Genomic DNA, 18774 nt, shown 5'->3' on the forward strand with positions numbered 1-18774 from the left:
CAGAGGACTTGTAAGCGATTGGGCTTCACGAAGCATTACCTGCTCGTGTACTTGTGAGCACCGTCTTCAGGGGAGCTGTTTTTGCACCGAGACCACTTGAACATGACTGTCCCCCCCTGCCATGGTCAGTCAGTAAAGTTCAAGGCCTCAGCACATGGATCAAGAACACTCTAACCTAAACAATTGTCAACTCCCTGGCTATTCTGGGGAGTAAGGGAAAAAAAACTGCAGATGCTGGTTTAAATCGAAGGTAGACACAAAAGGCTGGAGTAACTCAGCGGGTCAGGCAGCATCTCGGGAGAGAAGGAACGGGTGACGTTTTGGGTCGAGACCCTTCTTCAATCTGAGCCGAAACGTCACCCGTTGCCTTCTCTCCCGAGATGCTGCCAGACCCGCTGAGTTACTCCAGCCTTTTGTGTCTATTCTTGGGAGTATACTGCAGTATGTTCTGGGGTCGTTTGATTCCATGGTCTCAAGTCGTAGATCTTCTGGGGACACCGGAGGCTGACTGCATACGCTGAAATCCTGAGCAAAACACAAAGTGCTGGAGGAACTCAGTGGGTCAGGCAGCATCTGTGGAGGGATTGGAGAGATAAACGTAGAACACAGTACAGCACAGGAACAGGCCCCTCGGCCCACAATGTTTTTGTGCCCAACATGATGCCAAGTTACACCGATCTCATTAGCCTGGACGTGATGCACATCCCTGTATTCTCTGCACTTCAGTCTGCCTATCCAAAAGCCTTATAAACACCACTATCTTATCTGCTTCCATCATCATCCCTGACAGTGCGTCCCCCACCACTCTCTCTATAATAAAAACTTACCCCGCACATCTCCGCTAAACTTTCCCCCTCTCACTTTATAGCTGTGCCCTCTAATGTTGGACCTTTCCACTCTGGGAGAAAGGGTAGACAGTCAGAACCTATCTCTGGCCTCGTATCATTTTACATACTTCCGTCGAGTCTTCCCTAACCCTCCTATGTTTTGGGCTCATTGGACAGTTGACGTTTCAGATTGAGACTCTGAAGAGGTTGTCTGGACTCCAAACGCCCGTCCCATTTCCCTCCCCAGATGCCGACTGTCCCGCTGAGTTCCTCCAGTACTTTGCGTTTTGCCAATAAACCTTATTCCTTCCTTCCCTCCAAAAGTAAATGCGTTTTTGTCGGTATGCGTTTCTTGATCTGTGTGTCTGCCTCGCATTGCAATGCCCCAGTGTGTCTGATCACAAGCGCCAGCAATTTTCATTCAGCCTAGCAGGGCTGTAGATGATAGAACCAGCCTTAGCCAAAACTTTCCGTTGAGTAAAGGCAATTGGAGTGGGAACAACAGTCTGCTTTGTGCCTTTCCCCAGGAGAGAGTTGTCAGAGAGTTGTGAGGCTGTGGAATTCTCCTCCTGCACCTATTGTCTATTGTCTATTCAGACCGCTGAAGGCAACGTTGGAGCAAGGATTGAATCAGTCAACGCTATTTTCACGGAGGAGGCATTAAAATCGCTAATGAACCTTGCGAGATCTTTTCGTTTCCACTTGCAAATAAAATGACATCCCCCATTGATTTTCAGCAAACCTCTACTCCAGCAGATGCAATGAGTGCAGAGGACGAATCCTGTTACAGGACTCTGGTAAATCTCACCATGGGGGAATTAACCCTGACTAATGTTTCCCCAATCATTCTTGCAGAGCACGGTGACACGTAACAATCAGATTTGAACCCTGGACTCGATTTTTGCATGCTGGGCCTTTTTCCTGTCCTTTCATTCCACACTTCTCCAGGCGAGGAATTCAAGGTGGCCAGTGGGAAAGAAAGTTCCTCAATTTGTGCCCTCTGTAATATCATCAGGTCATCACGGCAACAAACTAAGTTGAGTTTGGCTGTGCGGATTAACGGAGCTCTGTGCAACCTGAAGCGCTGGCAACCCAGTCCAAGGAACCAGGGTACATTTATTTCCTTCTCGCAGAACATAAGAGCAAAAGTAGGCCGTTCGAGCCTGCTCCGCCATTCAGCGGGATCGTGGCCGATTCTGGTTTTTGTTTGCCTGCTATCCAGTCAAAGGAAAAAAAACGAGGCACCATTGGTTAAATGGCGCGCAAGATCGTCGAGCTGTGAAGATAGACGCAAAATGCTGGAGTAACTTCGCGAGACATCTTTACCCATTCCCTCTATCTGGAGATGCTCATTACTCAGCTGTGTTTCACCTCTGATTCTGCATCCTTACTCTAGACTGACACACTACTCCGGGCATAGTCTCCACCCGAAAACGTCACCCGTTCCTTCTCTCCAGAGATGCTGCCTGTCCCGCTGAGTTACTCCAGCATTGTGTGTCTTATCTTCGGTTTAAACCAGCATCTGCCGTTCCTTCCTGCACTACTTCATACTCGGTTTATTGAGTCCAATAGCCAACCTAGTACTAAGTTAGATCCCAGTCCATTGCCATTCGCAAGAAATGGTGGTTAAATAGGCGAGCACCAGCTTTGTCAGCACTTGCCCAAAGCTGTGGTTCAGAATGGTGCAGTACCAGATCCAACCTCACTGAGGCATGGGTGTGAATGGAAATTGCTAGCTCTCTCTGTCCCTCTCTCCCCTCCCTCTCTCCCCTCCCTCTCTCCCCTCCCTCTCTCCCCTCCCTCTCTCCCCTCCCTCTCTCCCCTCCCTCTCTCCCCTCCCTCTCTCCCCTCCCTCTCTCCCCTCCCTCTCTCCCCTCCCTCTCTCCCCTCCCTCTCTCCCCTCCCTCTCTCCCCTCCCTCTCTCCCCTCCCTCTCTCCCCTCCCTCTCTCCCCTCCCTCTCTCCCCTCCCTCTCTCCCCTCCCTCTCTCCCCTCCCTCTCTCCCCTCCCTCTCTCCCCTCCCTCTCTCCCCTCCCTCTCTCCCCTCCCTCTCTCCCCTCCCTCTCTCCCCTCCCTCTCTCCCCTCCCTCTCTCCCTCTCCCTCTCTCCCCTCCCTCTCTCCCCTCCCTCTCTCCCTCCCCTCTCTCCCTCTTTCCCCTCCCTCTCTCCCCTCCCTCTCTCCCCCTCCCTCTCTCCCCTCCCCCTCTCCCCTCTTTCCCCTCCCTCTCTCCCCCTCCCTCTCTCCCCTCCCCCTCTCCCCTCTCCCCTCCCTCTCTCCCCTCCCTCTCTCCTCTCTCTCCCTCCCTCCCTCTCCCCCCTCTCCCCCCCTCTCTCTCCCTCTCCCCCTCCCTCTCCCCACTAACCAAAGTCTTCAACTGGACTTTATAGGTCAGCCATACCTGACCCAAACAAAGGTAACTATGTTTGTTGGAGCACAGTTGCAGGGGTTCCCTGGAAAAATCTCCATTTAGCTACCTTCATCAACTACCTTTACCCTGTCAGGCCACAGTGGAGCAGCTGGTCGAGCCTCTACCTCACAACCCCAGAGTGCTCTCTGTGTGGAGTTTGCACGTCCTCCCTGTGACCAATAGACAATAGACAATAGACAATAGACAATAGGTGCAGGAGTAGGCCATTCAGCCCTTCGAGCCAGCACCGCCATTCAATGCGATCATGGCTGATCACTATCAATCAGTACCCCGTTCCTGCCTTCTCCCCATACCCCCTCACTCCGCTATCCTTAAGAGCTCTATCCAGCTCTCTCTTGAAAGCATCCAACGAACTGGCCTCCACTGCCTTCTGAGGCAGAGAATTCCACACCTTCACCACCCTCTGACTGAAAAAGTTCTTCCTCATCTCCGTTCTAAATGGCCTACCCCTTATTCTCAAACTGTGGCCCCTTGTTCTGGACTCCCCCAACATTGGGAACATGTTATCTGCCTCTAATGTGTCCAATCCCCTAATTATCTTATATGTTTCAATAAGATCCCCCCTCATCCTTCTAAATTCCAGTGTATACAAGCCCAATCGCTCCAGCCTTTCAACATACGACAGTCCCTCCATTCCGGGAATTAATCTAGTGAACCTACGCTGCACGCCCTCCATAGCAAGAATATCCTTCCTCAAATTTGGAGACCAAAACTGCACACAGTACTCCAGGTGCGGTCTCACCAGGGCCCGGTACAACTGTAGAAGGACCTCTTTGCTCCTATACTCAACTCCTCTTGTTAAGAAGGCCAACATTCCATTGGCTTTCTTCACTGCCTGCTGAACCTGCATGCTTCCTTTCATTGACTGATGCACTAGGACACCCAGATCTCGTTGAACTCCCCCTCCTCCTAACTTGACACCATTCAGATAATAATCTGCCTTTCTATTCTTACTTCCAAAGTGAATAACCTCACACTTATCTACATTAAACTGCATCTGCCATGTATCCGCCCACTCACACAACCTGTCCAGGTCACCCTGCAGCCTTATTGCATCTTCCTCACAATTCACACTACCCCCCAACTTAGTATCATCTGCAAATTTGCTAATGGTACTTTTAATCCCTCCGTCTAAGTCATTAATGTATATCGTAAATAGCTGGGGTCCCAGCACCGAACCTTGCGGTACCCCACTGGTCACTACCTGCCATTCCGAAAGGGACCCATTTATCCCCACTCTTTGCTTTCTGTCTGTTAACCAATTTTCTATCCATGTCAGTACCCTACCCCCAATACCATGTGCCTTAATTTTGCCCACTAATCTCCTATGTGGGACCTTGTCGAAGGCTTTCTGAAAGTCGAGGTACACCACATCCACTGACTCTCCCTTGTCAATTTTCCTAGTTACATCCTCAAAAAATTCCAGTAGATTTGTCAAGCATGATTTCCCCTTCGTAAATCCATGCTGACTCGGAACGATCCCGTTACTGCTATCCAAATGCTCAGCAATTTCGTCTTTTATAATTGACTCCAGCATTTTCCCCACCACTGATGTCAGACTAACTGGTCTATAATTACCCGTTTTCTCTCTCCCTCCTTTCTTAAAAAGTGGGATAACATTTGCTATCCTCCAATCCACAGGAACTGATCCTGAATCTATAGAACATTGAAAAATGATCTCCAATGCTTCCACTATTTCTAGAGCCACCTCCTTAAGTACTCTGGGATGCAGACCATCAGGCCCTGGGGATTTATCAGCCTTCAGTCCCATCAGTCTACCCAAAACCATTTCCTGCCTAATGTGGATTTCCTTCAGTTCCTCCATCACCCTAGGTTCTCCAGCCCCTAGAACATTTGGGAGATTGTGTGTATCTTCCTCAGTGAAGACAGATCCAAAGTAACGGTTTAACTCGTCTGCCATTTCTTTGTTCCCCATAATAAATTCCCCTGCTTCTGTCTTCAAGGGACCCACATTTGCCTTGACTATTTTTTTCCTCTTCACGTGGGCTTCCTCCGGGTGCTCCAGTTTCCTCCCACTTCCCAAAGACGTGAGGGTTTGTGGGTTAATTGGCACCTCTGTAAATTGACCCCTAGTGTGTAGGGAGTGGATGCGAAAGTGGGATAGCATAGAACTGGTGTTGATAAGTGATTGTTGGTCGGCGTGGACAGTGGGCCGAAGGGCCTGTTTCCATGCTGAATGCCTAAACTAAACACAGTAACTCTGGGCTTTGTTCTGCCCGGAGAACAAAGAGTAAGGAGAGGGCTATTCGGCCTATTGGGTCCATACAAGCCCACTGCATCCCCACTTCCCTGTTTGTACGTTCTCCCCGCGACCACGCATGTTTTCTCCGAGTTCTTCGGTTTCCCCCCGCACTCCTAAAACGTAGAGGTTTACAGGTTAATTGGCTTGGTGTACGTGTGAAAATTGTCCCTAGTGTGTGTAGGATAGTGTTAGTGTGCGGGGATCGCTGGTCGGCGCGGACTCGGTGGGCCGAAGGGCCTGTTTCTGCGCTGTATCTCTAAATCTAAACTAAACCAGACCTGTCCAAGTGTCATTTAAATGCCGTTATAGTAAATAGCACAAGGCCCACATAACTTCAGGAAGTGTATCAGGATCAGCGGATTGGAAATAAATGTGTCCTGGCACTGTTGTTGAAACTCTGACAAACCGATGGGTAAAAGCAGACTCCTAATCTCCAGTGGAGCCCTTTTGAACGAAGTTGCCAAAATACTTCTTCCAGATTAATAAAACGTGAAAAAGAAAGTGGTTCACACAGCCCCTTGAATTTACACCGATCAGCCAAAACATTATGACCACCGACAGGTGAAATGAATAACATTGATTATCTTGTTACAATGGCACCTGTCAAGGGGTGGGATATATTAGGCAGCAAGTGAACAGTCAGTTCTTGAAGTTGATGTGTTGGATGCAGGAGAAATGGGCAGGAGTAAAGACCTGAGCGACTTTGACAAGGGCCAAATTGTTATGGCCAGACGACTGGTTCAGAGCATCTGTGAAACGGCAAGGCTTGTGGGGTGCTCCCGGTCAGCAGTGGTGAGTACCTACCGACAGTGGTCCGAGGAGGGACAGACCACAAACCGGCGACAGACAGGGTGTTGGGCGCCCAAGGCTCATCGATGCTCGAGGGCAACGAAGGCTATCCCATCTGGTCCGAACCGACAGAAGGTCGACTGTGGCACAAGTCACAGAAAATGTTAATGGTGGTCATGGGATGAATGTGTCACAATACACAGTGTATCGCACCCTGCTGCGTATGGGGCTGCACACGGAGGACCAACAGTATATTAGGCAGGTGGTCATTAATGTTTTGGCTTATCAGGTCATAATGTTTTGGCTGATCGGTGTATTATCGCAGTTCAATAAGATCATGAGAACTTTCGATATCACTTGATTCCTTTATTAATCTCAACCATGAATGTATTCAATGATCAATCATCCACCTCTGTGAACACCTTGTTATAATACGTTCTGACCAAATCATACTTCATTTTCTGCATTTAACTAATTGGGAATACTCTCCTCTGAATTCACTCTGCAGGTGGGAGACGGGAGCACTCGGACATCTGTGGCTCATCTGTTGAATCTCCTTTCGAAGTGAAAGGACATTCAATTGCGTGCTCAGCAAACGAGCCTGTTGTTGGGTCTGACGGGCTTTCCACGAGGGCTGGCTCTGGTATTGGGGTGGGTTCACAGAGAGACATCTGACGGGTGTTGGTCTCACTTACAGATCGACCGCAGTGAGGTGGACGGAGCGGTGGAAGCAAACGGACTTCGGGAAGGCACTGCGTCCCCACCCAAAGTCACAGTAAGTGTCCCTTTCATCCATTGCTCTGAGATTGCCCCCGTCTCTGCTGCATTTCTCAGGCACCTTCAGTGAGTCTATTTTTGCCGACTCAACCAAGTTCAGCTGTGGCGTCAAACGGCATAGAAACTGGCCCTCCGTGCCAGCCTGTCCATTTACTCGCATTTCACCCGCACCCTCGTAAACCTTTCCTACCCATGTACCTGTTAGAAACATAGAAAATAGGTGCAGGAGTAGGCCATTCGGCCCTTCGAGCCTGTACGCACCGCCATTCAATATGATCATGGCTGATCATCCAACTCAGTAGCCTGTACCTGCCTTCTCTCCATACCCCCTGATCCCTTTAGCAAAAAGGGCCACATCTAACTCCCTCTTAAATATAGCCAATGAACTGGCCTCAACTACCTTCTGTGGCAGAGACTCACCACTCTCTGTGTGAAGAAATGTTTTCTCATCTCGGTCCTAAAAGACTTCCCCCTTATCCTTAAGCTGTGATCCCTAGTTCTGGACTTCCCCAACATCGGGAACAATCTTCCCGCATCTAGCCTCTCCAACCCCTTAAGAATTTTATATGATTCTATAAGATCCCCCCTCAGTCTTCTAAATTCCAGCGAGTACAAGCCTAGTCTATCCAATCTTTCTTCATATGAAAGTCCCGCCATCCCAGGGATCAATCTGGTGAACCTTCTCTGTACTCCCTCTAAGGCAAGAACGTCTTTCCTCAGGTTAGGAGACCAAAACTGCACACAATACTCCAGGTGCGGTCTCACCAAGGCCCTGTACAACTGCAGCAGAACCTCCCTGCTCCTAAACTCAAATCCTCTTGCTATGAATGCCAACATACCATTCGCTTTCTTCACTGCTAATGTCTTTGAAATGTTGTTATTGTACCTGCCCCAACTACGTCCTCTGTCACTCTCTGCCTTAACATGTTGCCCCTCACACACCCTTTGGAATTGAAAAGTTGAGGTTCAAGTTTATCGTTATCATGTGTACCAAGATACAATGACAAATCTTGCTCAGACTAGACTCCATCTCCACTTCACGCTGACCCGGAAAAGCAGCCAACATAATCAAAGACTAGTCCCACCCCGGTCATTCCACATCCTTCCTGCTCCCTTGCAAATTAGATTGCTTTGATTTTTTTTTAAACAAAATGCTGGAGTAATCCAGCGGGTCGCTAAGCATCTCTGGAGAACGTGGATGGGCGACGTTTTGGGTGGGGGACCTTTGATACTCATCTGTTGTGACAATCGCAGCAGTTGCCAGCACCACATGCCAGCAAGTGACCAGTGGATTTTCTGGAGTTAAGTGAACTAAGGCGGTCGAGTTGCTGCCACACAGCGCCAGAGACTGGGTTCAATGCTGACTATGGGTGCTGTCTATACGGTGTTTGTACGTTCTCCCTGTGACTGTGTGGGTTCTCTCCGGGTATTCCGGTTTCCTCACACACTCCAAAGACGTACAGATTTGTAGGTTAATTGGCCTCGGTAAAGATTGTAAATTGGCCCTGATTTGCAGGATAATGCCAATGTATGGGGATCGGTGGTCGGTGTGGAATGTGTGGGTCTGTTTCCAGACTGTATCTCTCAACCAATCTAAACTTTTGATCTTCATATTTGAATTTCAGTGACTGAAAATTCAATTTTCAGTCACTAAAATAAATGCGGCATGCGATAAAATCTTTGGGTCTCGCTTCCTCCCCCTGCTGGTATAATCCCTGCCGGAGAAAGTAGTTGAGGCAGGTGCAGTAGCAACATTTAAAGGACATTTGGCCAGGTACATGGCTCTGAAAGGTTTTGGGGGATATGGGCCAAACGCCGGCAGGTAGGACTTGTGTAGGTGAGGCATTTTGGTTGGCATGGGCAAGTTTAGGCCAAATAGCTTGTATGACTCTGACTCTAAGAAGGTACAGGAGTCTGAAAACTGACCACCAGGTCCCAGAGCAGCTTCTTTCCAACAACCATCAGGCCCTTGAACACTACTCTAACTTCACCTGTGAACCTCTGTGGATTGTCTTTGGTTGCACTAAGAACTTTGGGTTCTTTTGCACCAGGATTAATTCATTGGATTTTTAATATTATATATTATATAATAATCATATGATATAATATAATAATATATGTAATATAATATTAGATCATTATATATTATCTCTGTGTATTGCATTTACAGGCCGTCTATTCTGTTGCCAGTAAGAATTTCATTGTTCCATTCTTGGTATATATGACAGTCAAACACTCTTGATTTCGTGGTGCCTGTCCTAATGCAAATTCAAAGTCTTGACGTGTCTTTCATGTAAATACCTCTTTCAGTAGGGATTTGCAGGGTGTCCAGGTTGGGATGGATGGGTGTTTGGATAGGAAGGGTTTACAGGGCACTGGGCCAAACGCAGGCAAATGGGACCTGCCCAGAATGCCATCTTGGTTGGCATTGGACAAGGTGGGATGTCGGGCTGGTTTCCGCGCGGATCGGCTCTCCGACTGCCTTTCCTTCGTGCGTCGGACGGGCGCCTCGCGAAGTGGGGGTTGGGCGCTAACCTGCTCGTTCTCCTGCCTGCAGCGGTACATCGCCCAAGTCTTGCAGGACCCTCAGACGGAGCCCACGGGAGACGATGAGGAGCCACCTTCGCAGAAGGACGCCAAGGAGGTGATCAGCGAAGCAGCGTTCCAGTCCTGCGAAGACAGTCTCATTGAAAACGAGGTTCACCATTAGTGGAAAATCACGATGAGCTTTTTCTTTTAATTGGGGGGAAAAAAAACAAACATAAGTGCACAGGGTAGGATCAGGTACCAGGGCACCACAGGCTCAGTGAATCTCGTCTGTAACTATTACTCCTTGGTACTCTGTAGGTTATAGCAGTGCAGTGCAAATTGCTAAACTTGTACTTGCTTTGCTGATGGGAGGAACAGAACTGGAAATATTAATGGCATGGAAGGAGAAAATCATGTTTTTTTAATCTGTCTGACCAATCATTAGCCACCAGGTCCATGTATGTTAGTGGTTGGAAATGTTGCTGCATCTCTAATATTAGTCTAAGAAAATACTTTGGCCACTGGAGTGGGAATTTAGCAACCGAGTCTGGTTACATAAACACATATACTGTTGCTGTGTGCCTGTGCGTGCGTGTGTCTCTGTGTGCGTGTGTGCCCCCATGCGTGCGTGTGTGTGTGTCTCTGTGTGCGTGTGTGTGCCTCTGTGCGCGCCCGTGTGTGTGCGCGCCCGTGTGTGTGCCCGTGTGTGTGTGTGTGTGTGTGCCTGTGTGTGTGTGTGTGTGCCTTTGTGCGTGTGTGTGCCTGTGCGTGTGTGCCTGTGCGTGTTTGTGCATGTGCCTGTGCGTGTGTGTGCCTGTGCGTGTGTGCCTGTGCGTGTTCGTGCCTGCGTGTTCGTGCCTGTGCGTGTTCGTGCGTGTGCCTGTGTGCTTGCGTGTGCCTGTGTGCGTAAGTGTGCCTGCGTGCGTGCGTACTCCTGTGCGTGCCTGTGCTTGTGTGTGTCTATGTTCCTGTGCTTGTGTGCATGCCTGTGTGTGTGTGTGTGTGTGCGCCTGTGTTCCTGTGTGTGTGTTGGTGCCTGTGTGTGTGTGCCTCTGTGTGTGTGCGCGCCCGTGTGTGTGTGTGTGTGCGCCCGTGTGTGTGTGTGTGTGTGCGCGCCCGAGTGTGTGCGCGCCCTTGTGCGTGCCTGCCTGTGTGCACAAGAGAAAGAAATCGAAAAACAGAAGGGAAGGCTTTTGGTATTTTTTTAATCCTTTGAGGTGTAAGAGAATCATTATTAGCAATTAGTGCACTTTTCCTGTTCAAATCATGTTAAAAAATAAATAGGTCAACTTTGTGAGATTATTTGTAAGTACATGGTTAAACTTAGTTTATATTAAAAAAATAAGTGGTCCAAAGTCTTCTGTTGCTACCTCCCTGCCAAATGTAAATGAGTTCTCAGTGTTGGGTATCATCTGTGTGACGTGGGTTGTGTGAAGGAATGGAAATCCAGCAAGTTCATGGTTCAGGCTCTGCAAGGTTTTCCAATGTACCTGGGGAAACAATTGTAGAGATGAGGGGTGAACAAACATGGGGGTGCAGGGGCTGAAAGGCAGCGGGCAGCATTGCCCCAGTCTACACGTACGATTGCTGTAGAGGCCAAGCCCGTGTTTGCTCTGAGCATCACCAGCTGAAGTCCTCCACATGCTAGACGTCCCTCTTCCTTAGAGGTTCTATCCACGGCCAGTGGACTCTGTTAATCAAGGGTCGGGCACAGTCATCACTAATGCATTGCCTGGTCAAAAGGCTGGTGATGTTTTGGGAGAATAGAGAGGTCTAATACTCTTTTGGTGTGTGTTCAAATTGTAAAACTATTGAACATCCCTAAAGAGCCCCATGTACCAAAGATTTCCAAATCCCTGTCTGTTGCATTTTTTTTTAATCATTGGTTTCAGATGGAGCTATCTGAAGAATTAATTGGAATAACTGTGCATTAAACGTACACGTGCCCACATTTCTTAATCGTTGGCTTTGGAGAGAGCTAGCTGAAGCATGCATGGGAATGACCACGCATTGAACTCGCGGCTGTATCACTGAAAGACTGACGGTCCAGTATGGCTTTGTGCTGTGCCCAACCTTGCGCCTCTCCCACACTGGGTGTGAATGGCAATATTGTCCAGAAGCTCTCAACGAAGCTGATAAAAAGCATAACTAGCATTACCACCGAGATTGAATCACTGCAGATCGAGGTTTGTCCGCACGGCACAGCAGGTAGAGGATGCCCTTGTTAATAATGAAAGGATTGCCAACACATAATCACCATTACCAATAGTAATGATTCAATTGCATCTCAAGTCCAAATCAGAATAGTTGTCTTCCTCTCTATAATGACTGCAGTAGCATTCCAACTGAAGACCCTAACACGATTATTTTCGCTATTCTTGCAAACAAGCCAGAAGTTGCACCACCCAATTTGATATGGTAATGTTTTTTTTAAGTCTCTACTGTCGCTATTAAGAACTTAATTTCTCCTTCAGCCGATGACAGAGAGAGAAAGTGAACGCTTGTCAGTGTTTAAGATGTATGGGTGCCCTTCATCATGATGGAGAATGTAACATTCCTTTTTCACAGGACATCCACTCCTTTTGAAATCTAACTTACAATTACAATTGAAAGAAGGTAATATTATTTGTCGGGCAAAGTTTGCTGTCTTGAATGTGTAGTAACTACTCTACGGCCAACAGGGCATTTTGAAAGTTGGTGGTTGGGGAGAGAAATAAACTACTTTTCCCCATTGCACCTGTACTTTGGGGGGGTGGGTGGGGGGGTCAAAGAGAGGTTGCCTTTACAGTGGGAAGAGGAAACTCAATGATTAGTGTTAGTTCCAGGCTCACTGTCTCTGCCCATTGATGAGCATAAGGCAACCGCTCCCAGCATAATGCTGCGTGCATTGAATTTTTGATGGAATCCTAATTAAAGGCTGAACCCATTCAGCCAGGGTGCCTGACTTTGTGCAGTCCAGGTAAGGAAATAGCGGTGTTTAGCCACTTGCCTGGAAGCAGTGGGACTGACCTGTGGCTATTTTGCACAAGCCATCAGATTTTCAACTATGCAACCATGGGCATTGTACCCAGTGCATGTTACGTTGCATTTGAAAGATCATTCTTTTGGTGTCAAGGTCGACGTGATGGGAATGATTGGGGAAGGTTTGCTCCATGTAATGGGGGTGAATGAGCATTGCATTTCTCCAGATCGACATCAACGCTGACCAAAATACGTTTTGTTATTTCACTCCCACCCCAATTTTTTTTTTATTTCCCTGAGTTTTTGAATGTGTTGATTTGCCATCATTGGGATTAGCAACTGGAAGCTTCTCGGCTGTGACAACATGTCCACTATTAACTTTCTGTCCATTCACGTGCGAGTTTTCACACTTGCTGAAGGAGCAACATGGGTCCTTTAAAGTGTGTGTGGATAATGTGCTTGGATGGGGTTATTTGTATATATCTGAATGTACTAAAGTGCAAGCATTGTATATATAATTAATATAGCTCGGCCGATTGCTTCACATCTGTCCTGTGCTATGAGTGGTGGCACCCGCAGTAGTCGTAAATTATTCATAGATATCACCATTTGACGATGTCTGTTCATGTTGTACATAGTCACTTGTGTAAGAACTTGGAAATCCTTTGGAGAAACATCTGCCTTCTCCACCCGTTGCCCCCTTGGCTATTGAACTCCCAATGAGGAGGGCAGAACTGGAATCTAAATCTCCACCAAGTTCCCTTTCGGATGCGACCTGCCACCATCGGGTGTGCTCGGAATAACGGGCCCAGGCTGCGGACTAAATGGATAAGGAAATGGCCGTGATATCATCTGCTGGAATTCCGACTGATTACAACATTGGACGTGGCCTCGCTTGTGGGATTCAGGATGCGAAAATGAACTTATGGGACCTTTTCCTCGATCCGTGCCGTGCCTGACTTGGAATGCTTGTTTGTTGAATCTGGGTGCAAAACCACACAATCCCTCCACAACTGGCATCCTGTTCCAAAGTGTATGAGAAACTAGACACACTGGAGATGTATTGCTCTCTGACAGTTTCCATTTCAAACTATTGCGTGGTATGTTATTTTCGATACAAGTATCTGGAATCCCACTTTGATTTTTTTTTGTAGATGGTATTGTCCTTTCATGTTCCAGGTAGCTGACTGATTTCCTGGTTGCCTCTTTTCCGTACTGAATGAAGTTAATACTGCTTATAAATCACAAAGAATGAATCTAATCGATTCCTTTTCTTGCAGTCTGGTTCTTGACTATTTTGCAAACCCCACTTGGTTTCTGACGTATCATTTCTCGTGCATGGGGACGAGCGATCGTAATTCAACGTTTAAAATACCACAGGGATGTTTTATTGAGCATCTGTGATCTGGCCAAGGAAATGTGGGGCTGAACAAACATCAAGATAGACAATAGGTGCAGGAGGAGGCCATTCGGCCCTTCGAGCCAGCACCGCCATTCAATGTGATCATGGCTGATCATTCTCAATCAGTACCCCGTTCCTGCCTTCTCTCCATACCCCCTGACTCCGCTATCCTTAAGAGCTGTATCTAGCTCTCTCTTGAATGCATTCAGAGAATTGAATGAAGGCAGTGGAGGCCAATTCTCTGAATGCATTCAAGAGAGAGCTAGATAGAGCTCTTAAGGATAGTGGAGTCAGGGGGTATGGGGAGAAGGCAGGAACGGGGTACTGATTGAGAATGATCAGCCATGATCACATTGAATGGCGGTGCTGGCTCGAAGGGCCGAATGGCCTCCTCCTGCACCTATTGTCTATATTGATGTTTGTTCAGCCCCACATTTCCTCAGCCATGATCACATTGAATGGCGGTGCTGGCTCGAAGGGCCGAATGGCCTACTCCTGCACCTATTGTCTATTAATTGGCCTCCACTGCCTTCTGAGGCAGAGAATTCCACAGATTTATAACTGACTGAAAAAGTTTTTCCTCATCTGAGTTCTAAATGGCCTACCCCTTATTCTTAAACTGTGGCCCCTTGTTCTGGACTCCCCCAACATTGGGAACATGTTTCCTGCCTCTAACGTGTCCAACCCCGTAATAATCTAATACGTTTCGTTAATAGATTCTGCGGGGAGATTTCCATTCAGGAATGGGTTTGTTGAAAACATACTCCTAATCCCAAGGAGAATTTCCAACTGTTACTAAGCCTAAAGAAGTGCAGCGAAGATTTATGAGGCTCATGACTTCAGGGGCTTAGTTATATGGACCATCTGGGACTTTTATTTCTTGGACCTGAGGGGTGATCTTACAGAGGTGGAGAATCGAATACCAGAAGGATTTCAAGGGAGCGGGGCAAGATTTAATAGGAACCGAGGAGCAACATTTTCCACACCGTGGGGTAGTGGAAACAAACTACCAGAGGAGGTAGGTACTATAGCAACATATCAAAGACACTTGGAGAGGTACATGGATCGGAAAGGTTTCAAAGATATGGGCCCAATCTGACCAACTTAAATGGGACCTCTAGGTCGGCATGGTTGAGTCGGGTCGAAGGGCCTGTTTCGGTATTGTATGGCTGACAATGCCTTAAAATTACTGTGATTTGAAATGAAAATCGTTGCTTGTGGGTTCTGCTGCGGCTGAAAATATTATGTTAGTGTATTGAGATTAATACTTAATCTATTGGCCTGATAAAATTTTACCTTAAGTACAGAGTTCTCTTCATCAACTAAGTCAATCGGTCTGCAGTCTATTCTCTTGCCCTTGTTTTTCAGCTCCTAGCTCACTTTCTAAAACATTTTGAGTGGTTTAAATAATCATCTTCCAAGTGCAGGGTATACTCATCAAAACTTGCCGCGAAGTGGTGCAAAAGAGTTTGAAAGAACAGCACCTCATATTCCGCTTGGATTGCTTGCAACCCAACGGTATGAACGTTAACATCTTTAATTTCAAGTAATACCCCTCCTCTCTTTCCCCTGCTTCCACCCGACCCCAGTGTGCACACAATCTCCCACCTCCCTCCACCGTAAGCTCCTTTCCCATCCCCGAGTCCAGCTATTTCATCAATAAAATTTTGCGGCACGGTGGCGCAGCGGTAGAGTTGCTGCCTTACAGCGAATACAGCGCCGGAGACCCGGGTTCCATCCCGACTACGGGCGCCGTCTGTACGGAGTTTGTACGTTCTCCCCGTGACCTGCGTGGGTTTTCTCCGAGATCTTCGGTTTCCTCCCGCACTCCAAAGACGTACAGGTTTGTAGGTTAATTAGCTTGGTAAATGTAAAAATTGTCCCTAGTGGGTATAGATTTTTTTAGATTTGTTTTTTAGATTTTTAGATACAGCGCGGAAACAGGCCCTTCGGCCCACCGAGTCCGCGCAGCCCAGCGATCCACGCACATTAACACTATCCTACACACACTAGGGACAATATTTTTACATTTTACCCAGTCAATTAACCTACATACCTGTACGTCTTTGGAGTGTGGGAGGAAACCGAAGATCTCGGAGAAAACCCACGCAGGTCACGGGGAGAACGTACAAACTCCGTACGGACGGCGCCCGTAGTCAGGATAGAACCTGAGCCTCAGGCGCTGCATTCGCTGTAAGGCAGCAACTCTACCGCTGCGCCACCGTGCCGCCCCACGGTGGCGGATAGTGTTAATGTGCGGGAATCGCTAATCGGCACTGTAATAGCGCCACCTTTTGGTTGGAGGATTGTAAACGATTGAATAAACCACAGTACAGCTGTGCAGTCATGTTCCGGTCAGCAGTAAGTTAACTTGTTGTTCTGTGTCTGAGCTCAAGATATCACTAATTGGCGACGAGAGTGGGATCGTCGAATCCCCGGCTTTACTTGTTTGTGTAGGTAAGGAATTCTACAGAGGCACGGAGAAGGTTGCATAACGTTTGGTGTCAAGGGAAGCTGGAAATCGGGTCACAAATATATATATATATATATATATATATCTAAAATGGCGGTGCCCAGTGGATATATCGGAACATTTGGTGAGTTCCACCAAAGCCGGGAAAAGTTCAGTGCGTACATCGAACGTTTAGAGATGGTTTTTTGCTGCAAAAAACATCACTGAAGTAGAAGTTTCTGATGCAGAATCAAGACGGTTGAATGAAGCAACTCAAACTAGGAAAAGAGCAATTTTTCTCACTGAAATGGGTCCCGATGTTTATGATACAGTAAAGAATTTATTAGCTCCAGCCAAACCAAAGGACGCGCCTTTGAAGGATATTCTGAAGAAGTTAACAGAACATTATGACCCTAAGCCCTTAGAAATAGCTGAAAGCTATCGTTTTGGAACGTGATGCCAACTTCCAGAGGAGGATATTAGTAATTTTATCGTGACACTCAAGAGGTTATCAATTCATTGTAATTTTGGAAATTGCCAAGACCGGGTGTTAACATAGAAAATAGGTGCAGGAGTAGGCCATTCAGCCCTTCGAGCCTGCACCGCCATTCAATATGATCATGGCTGATCATCCAGCTCAGTAGCCTGTACCTGCCTTCTCTCCATATCCCCTGATCCCTTTAGCAAAAAGGGCCACATCTAACTCCCTCTTAAATATAGCCAATGAACTGGCCTCAACTACCTTCTGTGGCAGAGAATTCCACACTCACTACTCTGTGTGAAGAAATGTTTTCTCATCTCGGTCCTAAAAGACTTCCCCCTTATCCTTAAGCTGTGACCCCTGGTTCTGGACTCCCCCAAAATCGGGAACAATCTTCCCGCATCTAGCCTCTCCAACCCCTTAAGAATTTTATATGTTTCTATAAGATTCCCCCTCAGTCTTCTAAATTCCAGCGAGTACAAGCCCAGTCTATCCAGTCTTTCCTCATATGCAAGTCCCGCCATCCCAGGGATCAATCTGGTGAACCTTCTCTGTACTCCCTCTAAGGCAAGAACGTCTTTCCTCAGGTTAGGAGACCAAAACTGCACACAATACTCCAGGTGCGGTCTCACCAAGGCCCTGTACAACTGCAGCAGAACCTCCTTGCTCCTAAACTCAAATCCTCTTGCTATGAATGCCAACATACCATTCGCTTTCTTCACTGCCTGCTGCACCTGCATGCTTGCTTTCAATGACTGGTGCACCATGACACCCAGGTCACGTTGCATCTCCCCTTCTCCCAATCGGTCACCATTCAGGTAATACTCTGCTTTCCTGTTCTTGCCGCCAAAGTGGATAACCTCACATTTATCCACATTATATTGCATCTGCCATGCATTTGCCCACTCGCCTAATCTATCCAAGTCACTCTGCAGCCTCCTAGCATCCTCCTCGCAGCTAACACTGCCACCCAGCTTCGTGTCATCCGCAAACTTAGAGATGTTGCATTCAATTCCCTCGTCCAAATCATTAATATACACTCTAAATAACTGGGGTCCCAGTACTGAGCCTTGCGGTACCCCACTAGTCACTGCCTGCCATTCCGAAAAGGACCCGTTTATTCCTACTCTTTGCTTCCTGTCCGCCAACCAATTTTCTATCCACCTCAAAACTGAACCCTCAATACCGTGTGCTTTAAGTTTGTACACCAATCTCCTATGTGGGACCTTGTCGAATGCCTTCTGAAAGTCCAGATATAACACATCGACTGGTTCTCCCTTATCCACTCTACTAGTTACATCCTCGAAAAATTCTATAAGATTCGTCAGACATGATTTGCCTTTGGTAAATCCATGCTGACTTTGTCCGATGATTTCACCACTTTCCAAATGTGATGCTATCACATCTGGATGTGACCGGGCTTCTCGTGTGTGGACTGAGAAGTGAACGGATCTGAAGTAAGCTGATGACCTGACCTTTGAAACAGCTTGTAAAACTGCTTTGTCAATGGATATGGCAGAAAGGGGTTCTAGAGAAGTCAGGACAACTTCTAGACAACTGTACTGATTACACTGTGAGAGGCAGAGCGAACGGCGGGTTTTGCTTACTAAAATGGTGGCCGTTCCGCTCCTTTGCGTACTATACTTCAGTATAGGGGATATCGACGGAGTGGTTCATCTTGCTCCTCTAGTATCTATGATTGAAACCTACTGGAATATGAATGGCCTAGATAGATTGGATGTGGAGAGGATGTTTCCAGTAGTGGGAGAGTCTAGGACCAGAGGGCACAACTTCAGAATAAAAGGACGTACCTTTAGGAAGGAGATGAGGAGGACTTTCTGTAGTCAGAGGGTGGTGAATCTGTG

The 18774-nt window shown here is 47.5% G+C and overlaps 1 protein-coding gene across 7 annotated transcripts in view; it reads left to right on the plus strand.

Moving 5' to 3' along the window:
* The window catches only part of LOC144593369 (mechanosensitive cation channel TMEM63B-like), a 179389-nt gene extending 167032 nt beyond the window's left edge, over nucleotides 1-12357 (plus strand). For 6 of the 7 annotated variants that reach the window (XM_078398833.1, XM_078398831.1, XM_078398830.1 and 3 more), the window contains 3 exons: nucleotides 1565-1624; nucleotides 7005-7082; nucleotides 9642-12357. In XM_078398833.1, coding sequence (XP_078254959.1) covers nucleotides 1565-1624; nucleotides 7005-7082; nucleotides 9642-9794 — 291 coding nt within the window. In that variant the 3' untranslated portion in view covers nucleotides 9795-12357. The remainder of the gene's footprint in view (nucleotides 1-1564; nucleotides 1625-7004; nucleotides 7083-9641) is intronic. The other variant, XM_078398835.1, reaches the window with a different exon arrangement.
* Nucleotides 12358-18774: the final 6417 nt, after the last annotated feature.

Source organism: Rhinoraja longicauda, chromosome 5 (genome assembly GCF_053455715.1).
Source record: "Rhinoraja longicauda isolate Sanriku21f chromosome 5, sRhiLon1.1, whole genome shotgun sequence".
Taxonomy (NCBI): Eukaryota; Metazoa; Chordata; class Chondrichthyes; order Rajiformes; family Arhynchobatidae; genus Rhinoraja; species Rhinoraja longicauda.